Consider the following 14163-nt stretch of genomic DNA (forward strand, 5'->3'; position numbering starts at 1 on the left):
GTTGATGAACTTTAGTCTGTAGCAAAACACTAGCCAACCAATGCATAATCAAAGGGTTCTTAAAATAAATAACATGATGAATGACAAGGTACCGAGTACAGAGAAAAGAGAGGAAATGGTGAGAAACTGGGGTCAAATCTTACAAAGCCCAGTAATGGGTTGCATTAGTTGCAGGAAGGGAGAGTGATAGTTTTAGGCATTGGTAGCATGATTTATGCTGTGTCTTACACAATCCAACCTCATGGATGCATTAAAATGAGACTTGAGTTTTTATTACGATATTTGGGAGAAATCTGGCTGAAGGAATAGAATAAATGAACACCAGAATTGTGAAAGGATCCATTTACAAATGATGATGGGCAAGAAGGGCATTATAAAGCAGGGGCTGAGCTTCTTTCTGTACTGAGTTAGAGGGTTGGGTGAAAACTCTCCAGGCATGGGCACTGCTGCGTTTCATCTTAGTTACTTTTTAGATATGATCTCATTCAGGCCACCAGATCTGCCAACCTAGTCTTCCTACTTTACAGAGAAACAGACCTGGAAAGAGCAAGTCTTTATGAACTACCTATCCCTCGCCCTCTTAACCAGCCTCCTGTCCACAACAGCCCATTCAAGAAGAAGCCAAGGTGGGATCTAGGCTTCCTGGTTCCTAATCTACTAGAATTTTCTCTCTTGGTGGGGTCTGGGGACAGTAGATGCTCAAACAGAGAAACTTAAAAAAAAAAAAAACACACAACCAAAAAACCTGACTGAGTAAAAACTAAAGCTTTGCAAAAATTATTGCATCGTGCAGAAATGTATGGCGGACATAGATTGGGGGAGGGAAGTTATTGGCAAGTGGTGCTTTCAGAGCCAGAGGGAAAGTTGGAGGGAAAGTAGCTTTCAGCTGGCAATGTAATTATCTGTTAAAAACATACCTAGGTGCGAAAAGATTCTCAGCTTTCAAAATAAATAAGAATCATAAAAAAATGGCCTGGGTTTGCATCCTTTCCTGTGGTCGTCTTGCTCTCCCCTTCCTTCTTTCCTGGTCCTTTCCTGTGCTCTCAATAAAGAGTCCTGAAATTTCTCTCAACAGCCCATGGAAGAGTGTGGGGCACTGGGTCTCTCCTGCTCTCAGGGAGGGAGTCCACCCCCAGAGGCAGGCCCCGGCCCAGGCCAGAGGGACTCAGGCCTGCAGGGCCCTTCTGGCCTTCCGGTTGCTGGGCAGGGGCCCTGGGAGGAATTGCGGCCCTGCATTCTTCTCAGGTCACGTGCCCCAGAAGCTCCTCTATTACAGACTCATGCATCCCTGTCAAAACCCTGCTGGCAGGGTTTGGGAATCTATTCTTAGGCCGACTCCCCACTCGTCTCCTCTGGGGGACAGACAGTATGTCTAATTTTGGAGGATGAGGAGAACCACCCAGCAAATGCGATACATCGGCCTGAGTAATGAGGTAGACCCAGCTCGAAGCTGGTCAGAAGAGTTTCTCTTCCCTGGGTCAGCCAAGAAGATCTACCACTTGACTTGGGTCTGAGTCACCTGCTGAGGGGGCGGCCCCAGTCTGTCCACCTGCCAGGTGAACATCAGGCGCCGGTCCCTGTCATGGGAGCAGCCCACTCCTGGAGGACAAGGACTCCAGTGCCTAAAACTGAGGGCCCTGCCATATGGAGCCCCAGCTTCAGAAGGCCCCCTTTGCATCTGCATAGCCTGGATGCCCTGGAGCACCCCAAGCCGGTCAGAGGGTACGCAGATCCCGTCTTTAGGTCGTGAGAGAAAGCTACTTGCCAAAGGGAAACCAGAGACTGGCAGGTTCTAGACATGGGTGGAGCTGACGGGGTCGACTGAAGAGTTTGGCCTGTTGAGTCTCTGTGGGGTGAGTGCTCTCCCTGGGTCCCCACCTCTCCAGCTTTCCCTCTTTCTGTCCACATGGGAACCTAGAGCCCCAACCTAGAGCCCCAACCCAGCCTTTATCTGTCCCTTTTGGCACAAGCCCAGTGAAAAGAAGTGCTCTGGGGATGCCGCTTTCCATTCGGATCACATCCTCAGGGTATTCCCATGGGCTTCTCCCCTCCGTGGGGCCCATACCCACCAAGCCAGGGCTGACAATCATTCCCAAGCACTGAGACCATCTCCAAGGACAACAGGGCATGCCGGGAAAAGATTGCTCCGGGGGCCACTGGAAGCCATGTGGGCCCTCGCACCACAATTAGGAATAAGAGTGGGCCTGCTTCAGGCAGGGAGTCCAATCTTGGGTCTGCCAAGGGGACCACTCCAGAGCTGCCTGGACCTTCCTTCTTGCAGCTCAGCCATCGCTTACGTGGGTGAAGCCTGACAAGGCTGGACCAGGGCTGAGCTCTGAGCAGTGGTCCCGAGGATGAGAAAGCATCTGATCCCCCCTGGGCCCTGGCAGCTCTGATTCTGGTGGCCGCTCATTAACCAGGTCACCTGCTGGCGATGACTCATCCTTAGTTTCCAGCCAAGGGACGTGCTGAGGGCCCACCGATGGGCTCCTCAGGGAGCAGACTGAGGGACGGAGGCCTTGCTCTTTGTCAGCATCTGCCGTGGCCGCCGGCCTCCCCCCTTTCTGCCCCTCCACCCTCTGAGAAGATGCCAAGGCGTCATCGCCCTCATTTTCTCTCTCCTGAAAAATAACGGGGGCCTCAGGAAAGCCTCCGAAGAAGGGAAAACTACGGTGGCAGCCTCCCTGTTCGTGGATATTCTGGAAGTGTTGTTCATATCCTCTGAGTCTGGGGCAGGCAGAAGGAGTCAGGTGCCAGGCAACTTAGATGGCTTGCCGCAAGGCATGCAGGAGCCTAGCAGCTGAAGCCAGTGGGCAGAGCCAGCAGGCCGGCAGAGCGAGAGCTGGGGCCTGATATGGCCAGAAGCAAGTGCCATCAAGGCTGTTAGGCACCAAGTCCCTGGCCAGTGACTGGGATGTACAAAGACAAGGGTCGGGTAAGGACCGAGTAGGGTATTAGGGTGCCCAGATTTCAGTTTCACTAGGGCACTAACATGCCAATCAGGAAACCTGGCCAGGAATCCAATGGCTTGGACAGAGAGGAGCTGGGCACCCCAGGACTCACCAGGGCACACCCCACATGGGCTTACAGCAGTAGGACTCATTCCAGACCACACCTATGAGTGGGCCACTCCCAAAGTACTCCCTGCCCTAACTGGGATCAGCTCAGGACCTGGGTGGGGCAGAACCTGCAGCAGAAGGGCCTAAGCCCCTATGAGCAAGGACAGGGACACTCAGGGATGACTGGGAGAAGCGACCGAGTCAGGAGAAAATCCATCCTGGGGGATTGCAGGAAGAGAGACTGGCTTATCCCTCAGAAGGGGATCCACTAGGTGTGAGTCAATATCTGGTAGAAAATGATCACCTGGAGAGAGGGTAGGGAGGATGAGATATATGATCTGGTTTCATGGGACACCAGAGCAGCCAGGCTGTGGAAGCCAAGACAGGTAAGAGAGGAATGTCATGGGAAAGAAGCAGGAGGTAGAACTGGGTTGCTAGATCCAGTAGCCACCAGCCACTGGCTGGTTATTTAAGTGGCAATTAATTAAGATAATGTTAAAAATTCATTTCCTCTGTTAATCCAAGCCGCATTTCAGGTGCTCACTAGCCACAGGTGCTGTTAAGGACAGTGCAAATAGAGACCCTTTCCAATACGGCAGAAAGCTCCATTGGAGAGTGCTGGTCCAGTGGCCAAGAGAACTGCAACAAGAAAGTGAGCCCTGAGGCTTTGGATGTTGTTACTGAAGAAGGTTGGGGGCAAGGATGGTCAATCAGTGGTTTCACTTTGGGTTCCATTCTCATCTGGACTATTCTCAGGCTGGGAGAAAGCAAAGAAGGGAGGCCAAGGCTCTCTCACAGAGAGCTGCCAGCGTCAAATACCTCCCAGCAGCCTCCTCTTGGGGAAGATGCTATAAGGCAGTGAGCAGTGGCTACTTTGGCTGTAGCCCAATGAGGATGCCTCAAGCCAAGGGGAAGGGGTAAGTCTCAGAGACAGCAAGCCGGCCCTGCATCTCCACCCTTCCACGACCTGCGTTAGGAAACTTCCATTTGGGGTGCTCTCCTACCTTCCTGGGCAGATGGACTTCTCCTAAGGAGGAGAAGCCTGGAGGCTTTCCTTTAGCAATTCTTTCCCTTTTGCTGAGAGGTCACCAGTGGCCAATCCCAGACAGCTAACTACTGACACCATCAACCTCTAGCTGACAGTGGAGTAGCTGTGCTTGTCATTGCTCCCTGAACCAGGTTTCTGCCCTCCCCCACTCTGTGGCTGTGCTAAAATGGGCTAAAGCTCTGGGAACACCCGGGGTCATCCTACTGGCCATCAAGGATTTGCTGTGTAGCTCCCTTTTTCTCTGCCTCCCTCACCTTGTGTGAAGTTCAGTTTGGAATTTTAGTTGAGATCCTACTGAATCTATGGATACGTTTGAGGGGAAATGACATCTTTACAAAGTCAAGTCTCCCAGTTCACACACAGGATCTATCTCTCCATTTATTAAGCTTCCTTTAATTCTCCTCTAGAATATTTTATAGTTTCCTTTGTAGAGATGTTACATATTTTTTGTTAGGTTTATTCCTAGGCATTGAATATTTTTTGGTGCTTATTATAAAGGGTATCAGATTTATTTTTCTGTCTTAGCTAATAAACTTCAGTTCAGGGTAGGAGGTTGATCCAGCTATTTAGTTACCCTCAGACGATCCAAACACAACTTTTTTCATGCTGACCACTTGGTCCTGCATGCCACATAGGACCAGAGAGCATCTAGTAGTCTCCAAATAATTCCTGTTACTTCTAGGGAAGGAATTTCTGGCCTTCCTTGGGTTTATTGTTAGGCACTCAAATCAATACTACTGTTATCTATCTCGCTCTTTTCATACCATCACCACAGATGCCCCAACGTTTCGGGGGGGATTGAGTTTCTCTGAACCCGTTTCTGTTCACTGCTATTGCCTCTATCTTTGTGTGTCTGTCTCTTCCTGACCCACTGCCCTGCTATTTGGAGCAGAGTGCGAATTCAAGGAGTGGGGCAATTGGATTTAGGGCATGGATTTACTTGAATAAATTAGTTTCCCATGGAGTGGAGAGGAGAAAGGATAGAAATGCCGACATAGGGAACATCAGTCACCATAAAGACAATGAAAGAATGAAACAAGAATACCAACCAACCAGTCAACCTACCAATCAATCAGTCAACCAACTAGAGAGACTAAAAGGATAAGAAGAGAAAAGTCAAGCAGGGACAATCTCAGATAATTACTTCCTGGCTATGATTAATATCACTCTTCCACATCTTTGCTGCTAAACTGTCCTTTTACAGCTAATGCTTAACAGTGTAGAATAGAATCCTAGTTAATGGTGACATATGAAAACTGTTACGTATTTGAGGTCATTGTTAGAAGCCATTGGCTCTTGGGCCAGAACTAGCCAGATATTTCGACCAGAACTTCAAGTAGTTTCTGGTGTTGTTTTCTGGAAAATTTGGGTATGCTTGCATTGGAGTCTTCTGAATGAGAAGCATACTAACAAGAACCCCGGGCACCCTGCTCTCTTCAAGGCCCCTCCAACTGACCAACTTTCCTTGGCCAGCCACATCCAGTGAACTTTACGCCTCTAATACCGAAGTCCCTTTAGGGGTATTCATAGAAAAGATCCATTTTCCTTTCTCATTATGGTGCAGATTGACTCTGGTGGGCATGGAAGGCAAATAGCATCAGGATGGCTCTCTTCCTTCTTTGGGAAGTCTCTCTAGTTTTATCCCAATTTTTCATTAAAGAAACCCAATGACTGAGAGCCCAGGAGGCAGTTTACGGTTTAAACCACCCTAACTTAGAGCCCCAGTTACTTCCTAGGCTTGTTTCTTGAACTGCAGGATTTAGGTAGAGGGTCTTTTAGTCCAAGGCCCCTGGAAGTGTCAGTTTCATTTGCTTCCTAGGGCAGGTTTGCCCAATACAGCTGTGCCATGAGACATGATTCAGAAAGTCCATTGCAGGGCTCTGCAGACTGCATCAGAAACACATCTGAGTCAACTGTGGAATGACTCAAGGCTTTGAAATATTTAAACCATATGTGTCATGAAACCAGATGAAATGGTGCCAGTTTCCCTACTGTGAGGCTGTCATCTGAGATCGGAGCCCAGCTCGGCAGTGATCCTGCATTCCCAGCCTCACACAGTCATGCTGCCAAGAGGGTGTGTGTGGGGTGAGCCCATGCTCCTGACCGCATGGCTTGGAATGGTACCCTAAGTGGGTGGAGATACCGTGGGCCCTGCAGAGGTGCCAGGGCAATCAGTAGTCCTCTCTAGGCCTGGACAAAGTTTATGCCCCAAAATGGGAGTGGGCTGGGAAAGGAGAGAGAAATAGAGTATATTTGCTGCTCTGGAGGAAGTTGGGAAACACCATCATTATCACCAAACGGCATCCATTAGGAATCTTATTCTCTGAAAACTAGCCAAGATCCCTAGGCATTCATTCTTTAGGAGTGAGAGGAAGAATCAGCATTGTTAGAATATTACGTTTCAAGCCCCTCAAAGTTTGTTTATCTCTTTCTGGAAAGTACCAAGCAGAGCACTGACATGGAAAGATGCTGGCTCATAGCTTGGTATGGCAGGAAATACACTGGGACTACAGAGTCAGAGAATGGTAACCGTACCATTCTCCTAGAACCAACCCTTTCCTCCTTGCTGCTCTCCAAAAGGTGTTGCAATAGCCAAGGGGGTCACTGAGTTGCTGGTCTCTCAGAAGTAATTTCCCTTGTTGTGAATCCCAGGCCAATGGCTGCCAGGATTCTGACCTGTCTACGGAGCCTGAAGACAGAAGGTGCTGTTTAAACCAATCTGCTCCTCCATTATCCAGGACAATGAGCTGGGGCTGGTCAGGGAGGACAAAGATCATGCAACTTGCCAGGTAAGCCAAATTTCGCTGTCCTGCCTTGCTCAGTCAATGGTTCTAATCTTCTCCCTCCACCTTTTTTTCTAGAAGCTGCTGAAAAGGATCCAAGTATGAGAATTTGCAAGTCCCGTTCTCCCTGTATCGGTGCTAGGGAGTGGTGACGCAGCCTCCAAGGCAGGGAACAGGGGGTCCCCAGAGGCTGGAGCACTGAGCGCTGAGCAAATTCATCCCCGGCTGGGGTTGTTATGTGAGGTCGGTTTCAAACTGATGAGATGGGCAAAGAGTTCAGCAGAGCCCTGAGTAGGGCTGGGGGCTTGGGCCTGGAGAGGTTTGGTTTGCCAGCCTATGGGCATAGTTTCTTCCAGATTATGTATTGGGGACCAGAGACACGATGGGAAGTGCGAGGAGGACCATCACCTGCCTCGCCTAGAAGGAGAGGCTCAGCTCAGGGAGGAACCTGCTTCCTGTGCATCCCAGAAATGGTCCAGACCATGAGCTGGCATTCTGTTTCAGGGAGCTGGCCTGGCTCATGTCATGGTTAGGAGCCGGAGCACTGATCATTGGAGATGGGATGGCCTTTTCTCTGATTATTTCTGCCCCTCACTCTCCTTCCTTCAATACTTTCACCTCTGCCTCTTTCCCTCCAACCCTCTGGTGCCTGTGAACCAGATGCTCTTCTGCAGAGGCCTACCTTGGGTTTGAAGGCAATGAGCTTCAGGATCATCTCCACGGTGAAGAGGCCGGTGAAGAGCATGTTGAGGATGTTCATGGCGATTTTGAACAGGCAGCTCTGCCCATAGTGCTATGGGAGGGGTAGATACCCAGGAGTGGGCAAGGGGGAATGAGGAGCATGAACTGGGGCTATTCCAGCTTCTCACCACTCTCGACCTTTCCCCCAGCCTTCTCCAAGACCCTCAGCTCAACAGAGCTTTTTCTTAACCCAAAGTCCTGGGAAGAGCCTCTGCCTCTCGCGGGCAGGCAGGGGGACTCAGAAATCCTATAAATTCTTCCTTTCTCTGCCACCTTTGAAAATGAAAGTTGGCAGAGTTCAGTGCTCCTTCTTTGATTGGTTATGACAACTTTATGGAGACTCTTGCCATTTCAGAGAGCTCTAGCACAAGCCAACCTCCACAGGTCGTAGGGTATAGAGGTTGATTCCACAGGTGGATGTGAAATCAACCTCTACACCCTCTGCTTTACTGATAACAGTGGAGACTTCAAGCTCACCCTCTCTGTTCTCCATTTCCATCACCCTCTCTGTTTTTATCAACCCAGGCTCCTATGGATTCTGTCCTAAGGTCCTGGAGAGGAGCACAGCGTTGATCAGGGACACTTGTCCTTCTCCAACAGGGAGACGAGGACAGTCCTTCCACTCTTTCTGCCTCCCTTGGCTACCAGGAAGGTGATAGACCAGGTCTTTAACACCTCCTCCGTTCTCCCCCACCGAGGCACCATGGGGCCAGGGCTCCCCTAGGGCTGACCTGCATGGCCAAGCAGATGGTGTTGAGCAGGATGAGGACGAACATCAGGTACTCGAAGTAGGTGGAGTTCACCACGTACCACACTTTGTACTGGTGCTGGTTCTTGGGGATGTACCTCCGCAGGGGCCGGGCCTTCAGGGCATATTCCACGCACTGTCGCTGGAGGGAGGCAGTGGGGGGCAGGGGTTAGGTGAGAGGGGGTCAGTTACCTGGATGATGTGGGGGTGTGAAGACGAGGGTGGGGTATACATGGAACTACCCACCCTGGGGGCAGGGTTCTTGAGAAATCAGAGAAAGTCTCTATTGCTTTAGCTCACTTATAGGTTTGAGAGGTTATTTGGAAAAATACGTGATTTTCCATCACTCTCTTAATCAAGGAGAGAATCCCTTCTGGTCAAGTCCCCTTATCTAGACTGTAGGACAGGGGTATGTGCCTCCTTTTGTCCCAACCCAGAAATGCCTGGCATACCATAGAGCTTGGTGCTTAGCGTTTGACAAATACTTTCTGATTGATGGATCTTCTCATTGATTATTTCTCACACCACAGACTCTCCTTGGGGTGCTTCCCTCCTCAATTTTTCTTTCCTGCCCTAAATCCATCTTCCTGATTTACTGGTGTCCATAACATTGAAAGACACAATTCATTAACAGGAGATGAAATCCTGGGCTAATCAGCTTCTTGGGGCTCCAGCACAGACTTAGCTCAAGTCTATGTATTGTGCCCAGATTTCCAAATCAGGAACCCGGAGTCAGCCTCTTCCCTTATCCTCAGCCTCTACATCCAATTCCTAAGCTTGAACAATTCTACCACCTTCCCCTCTTTTTCATTGCTGCTACCATTGACGTGACTCAAGGGTTTCATCGTCTCTCATCTCTGCTATGGCAGGGCATTTCTAACTGGCCACCTTGTTTCCTGACTTACTCCCAGCAAGAAGTCAACACAGCAGCCAGAATAATGAGTCTAAACCTAAGATGTTGACTGGAAACCCAGGAGGGGCTCACCTGGCCTCAGTGGGGTAGCACTGAGCACTTCATGTCATCCTGCCCATTGGCAATCCTTGGACCACTCCCAGGCAGGATGTGCTATCCTGGGGACTCTTCCCCTTGGGAACCTAGCTAAGAATCTGACCTCAGTGGTACAGCCTGCACCGTACCCCAACAGCTTCCATCATCACTGATGGATTTGCCAGTTCTTTTTCTGGAAAACTAAGACAACATGTCTCCATCCTGGGCATTACCATATGGCCCTACTTCCCTACTTAAACCCTCATTCCTGTCCCCACCTCATGCATAGGCCTGTGGGTTCACCTTAAGAAACCATTTAAGAGTGGTGTTCTCTTCTCCATCCAAAAGCTCTTGGCCCCTCTTTGTTCTGGTTTCTTTCCTCTTTAGCAACTGAGCTGACATACCTGGGTACCTTCTAATTTGTCAACTTCTAGGGAGGGTAGAAGATTTTTTTCACATTGCCTATCACAGGGTTCCATCAAGCAGATGTTTAACAAATAATTGCTGGCTGAATGCATTTAACAAGGGATCTGTCATTTCCTTTGCACAGGCTACTCAGGAAGATTGAGAGCCCTGTTTTCTACACTGAGGAGTGGATGGATGATCTTGGTATCTGCCGTGACCTCCCTTCTTCTTGCTAGGTTGTAGGCTGTCCTTCCCTATGAGTCCTGCTTCCCTCCTCCCCTTGCTGCTCCTCTCCTTCCTAGGAAGCTACCTGGTTCTTGTCCAGCTCACAGTTCTTGTATTCCTGCTCTCCCTGCTCCTGGAAGGTGACGATGACGAAACCCACGAAGATGTTCATCATGAAGAAGGCAATGATGATGATGTAGATGATGAAGAAGATAGAGATCTCCACGCGGTAGTTGTAGATGGGGCCCTTGTCTTCCGTGTGGGAGTCGATGGAGCGGTACAGCAGCCTGGAGGAGGAGACAGGCCCCACAGAGGGAACCGGAGAAGCAGTGTCACCTCTGGGGACTGATGGCACCTCTGCTCCGAAGGGTCCCGGGGATCAGGGCTGCTGCTGGAAACAGCTGTAGGCTGGGAGTCAGAAGCTCTGGGTTCAAGTCTCAGCTCTGCGACTGGCCATGTGACCTTGGGCAAACCACTTAACCTCTTTGAGCCTCAGATTCTTCGTCTGTAAAATGGAGGCCATGATTCCTGGCTTTCCCACCTAGTAGGGCAGTTGATATAATATATATGAAGGTGCTTTGAAACTGTCGAGAACTATTTAAATGTAATATGAGCCATGGACATTGACTTCAAATATTGGTAATATTGGTAAATATTGAACCAGCTTTGCAAATTGGCATGACTTGGAGAATGTTAGAGTGAGCATGAAATACATCTATCCAAGAGCAAATATCAATATAGATAAAAGCTCTAACATGACCCATCAACAATGGTCTGGTTTTAGACGAAGGTAGTTTACTGATGCGTGTGAGTCATCTGGGTCTGGTTCTGTGCCCACCACTCGTTATGCTTCACAATCAAGGATTACCTCTTCCACTTCCTCTGTAATTCTCCATTGTACTTGGCTGTCCTCTAGATATTAATATCATCTATATCTCACCACATAATAGTGGTGACTCTCATCTAAGACTCAGGCACTGCTATTGATGTAGAAATAAAGACTTCTGTCTGTTTAGATTATAATTTCACTGGAATAGAAATTGGGGAAATGCAGGTGAGCAGATGGGTCTATACAAAAATATATGGAGCACACAATGGACAGCTGCCTGGTAGAGGTAATGCAATGGAAAAGGCCAAAGAGGCTGGTCTTTAGGTGTGAAAATATTGCCTCTGCAAAGAAATCTGGGTACAGGTTTTCATCCATTTCTTAATTTCCACTGTAAAAATAGACAAGGCTTTCTCTTAGGAGACTGGGGCATGTTCTAATAGAAAAGAGACATGTCAGCTATCTTTACCCACATTGAGTACATATTGGGAGTGGTAATCTCAAGTCCTATGGTGATCACAAGGCCTACACTGGGTGAAACTCTCCCCACTCCAGATTCCATGTGGGTCATGCCAGAGACTTCCATCCTTGTGGCTCACAGTGATGTTGGGAAGAGGAGCTTGAAGAAGGTCACTTTTGGTTGGAGTTTCTAAAGTGTTGTCATCTTCTAGGAAGAGTCTATGTTTCAGCACTCACCATGGCCTACAGATTGTTCTAGAAGCTCACCCTCATTGCCTGGGGAAGACAGAGGTAAGCATGATCTCTGGGAAGGGGTGAGGGACATTAGCAAATCTTGGGAAATGGGTGGGAGACCAATGTCTTGGTGGAAAAGGCCTTGGTTTGCATACTCACTCTGGCCACCCCTCAAAGGTGGAGACGGTGAAGAGGGCCATCATGGCAGTGAGAACATTGTCGAAGTCAAACTTGCTGTTCTCCCAGCTGCGGGGCTGGATGATGGGGTGGTCCACCTCCCCGTCCTTGTATGTGATATAGAAACCCCTGGGAGAAGAGGAGAAAGAATTAATTCTGGGGTCTCCCATTTTCCTGCACACCTGATTGACCCATGAATCCCAACCTGCTGGGTGAGATGGGACTGGCTGGGCTTAAACCCCACAGGTCTAGCCATTAGAAGAACATCAGCGAGTAAGACATTCAGGAATAGATAAGGTTACATGTCATGTCAATGGGATCGTATTATATATGGGTAAAAGTCCAGCTGCTGCTGTTAAGAAAGGACGGGCTGTCCCTCCTCTCATGCCAAGCCACCACCTCCCAGAATTACCTCCCACTCTGTTCACTGAAACAGCCGGCTGCCCTCCAGCTGGTACTCACTTGCATTCCGCCTCAGTCTGCTTGGAACTATCTGAACAGGTGTAGAGCTTTCCCTAGAAGGAAGAAGAACAAGGTGATTGGAGATGTTCATTAATCAATGACTCAGTCAAAATGTGATCAGTGAGCATCTGTAGAGCCCGGCACTGTGTTAGGGCTAGGGGATAAAAAGTGTAAGGAATGGAGACTCCAGATGGAAAAGACATGACTGCATATAAAAAGCAGCCAGTGAATAAAGATGTTGAGTGCTGCAAGTACCATCGGGATTCCTCCAAGGGGGCTCTGATCCAGGGACGCTGGACTCTCCAGGAGGGGCTGCTGAGGGAGGCGGGAGTGGAGCTGGCGTGGAAGGATGAGTTAAATGGGAGGAAATCAGTGGACATTGATATGGTGGTGGGGGCGAGTGTAGGAGAACAGCAGAACCGAAAGGATAAAGACAAAAGAGCAAAACCCAAGAAGGACCCTGGCCTCATGGCTGAGGGGCCTTGCCAGGAAGCAGTGGGGGGTGACTTGGACTGGGGCAGGGTTCCGGAAGCTGGGTGGAGAAGGCTGGGCTTGATGCTGTTGATTCATCAACACGTGACTGACACGGAGGTTTGAGAGATGATGAGAACCCCTCTCCTTTCCTTGCTAGAAGGAGGGCGATGGCCTGGCGGGGCAGTGCCTCCTTTCAGGCTAGTCCCTGCTCTGGTCTGGGCTGCACTTGCAGGCTGCACGTGTCCCACATCTGTCGGGGCTACCGTCCTCTTTCTGTTACATCTGCTGACTCCCTTCCCTGGGAATCCTGATGGGAGGGGGAGGAAGCAGGCCTGCAAATCCGAACCAAGACTTTACCTTGAAGAGCTGGACCCCGATGCAGGCAAACATGAACTGCAGCAGTGTGGTGACAATCACGATGTTCCCGATAGTCCGGATGGCGACAAACACGCACTGAACCACGTGCTGTGGGGGGAGAGGGGCGGGCTTCAGGGAGGGGCTCGCAGTCTGAGCTCCCTCTGGCCGAGCCAGGAGCCCCTTTAAGAGGTGGCATGGGCAGCCATTCTGACATGGGGGTGGGGGGTGGGGTGGGGGAAGGAATCTGGCCCCAAGAGGCAACCTTCCCAGAGGCATGTGGCGACCAATGGAACCCAAGAGGGCTCATAGCCCCCCACTGGGCTTGAGGTGATGAGCTGCCCCGTGGCCTTCCCCTTCCACATGTGGCACTGGCGCTTGTGGCCCTGGCCTGCCACGGGGCCCGCCTGGCCCACCCTGCTCACCTTTAGCCCCTTGGCCCTGTTGATGGCACGCAGGGGCCTGAGTACACGGAGCACTCGCAGGATCTTCACGACATTGATGGCACTGGACCTGGGACAGAGAACAGGGGCAAGCGGTAGAGCAGGCGAGGGTGCGGTGAGGGTCTCCAGACAGGGCTAACCCCAGGGCAGCTTCAGGAAATGTAAAGTCTGCTCCCAGCTTTCTCATCCTGGGACCACGCTCTGCTCCCACCCCACCCGGTAAGAACGCAGAGCTCACCTGTGATGTAAGGCTTTCCCCTTGGGAAGTAAATAATAGGAAAAACAAACCACCCCGAGTCCTTAGCCATGTAATGTGCTACTCAGCAGGCAGCTATAGGGTCAAAAGGGTTTAGAGCCAGGTGAGCCCGAATTCCAGTCCCTCTGCCATTTCTCAACCAATTTCCTACCTTTTCTGAGCCCTCGTTTCCTCATGGCAAGGTGGCCCGTGGTCACCTCATAAGGCTGTTGTAAGGATTGAGTGAAAAAGCACACCTGGCCCATCCAGCCATGCCCTTGGCACATACTATGGACTCAATAACTGGTAGATTTTATCTTACGCCTGAAGAAGATGCCGCGTAACTCAGAGACAGTGTGTGCTGGTGGTGGAGCGTCAGGCCTGTGGCTGGCAGGTGGTGGGTGCAGGGGGTGAGGGAGGACACTGTGGCGTTTATTTCCAAACACAGGTCCGAGGCCGGGGCCCATTACATTTAAATGTAAAATGCAGCCTGGTTCTCAGT

The 14163-nt window shown here is 50.2% G+C and overlaps 1 protein-coding gene across 1 annotated transcript in view; it reads right to left on the bottom strand.

Moving 5' to 3' along the window:
* The window catches only part of CACNA1C (calcium voltage-gated channel subunit alpha1 C), a 628569-nt gene that overhangs the window by 66827 nt on the left and 547579 nt on the right, over positions 1-14163 (bottom strand). Inside the window, exons 24-30 of the mRNA XM_058282508.2 lie at positions 13409-13496; positions 12987-13094; positions 12156-12208; positions 11676-11822; positions 10083-10284; positions 8363-8521; positions 7573-7683 (exon numbers count right to left, since the gene is read on the bottom strand). Coding sequence (XP_058138491.1) covers positions 7573-7683; positions 8363-8521; positions 10083-10284; positions 11676-11822; positions 12156-12208; positions 12987-13094; positions 13409-13496 — 868 coding nt within the window. The remainder of the gene's footprint in view (positions 1-7572; positions 7684-8362; positions 8522-10082; positions 10285-11675; positions 11823-12155; positions 12209-12986; positions 13095-13408; positions 13497-14163) is intronic.

Source organism: Dasypus novemcinctus, chromosome 20 (genome assembly GCF_030445035.2).
Source record: "Dasypus novemcinctus isolate mDasNov1 chromosome 20, mDasNov1.1.hap2, whole genome shotgun sequence".
NCBI lineage: Eukaryota > Metazoa > Chordata > Mammalia > Cingulata > Dasypodidae > Dasypus > Dasypus novemcinctus.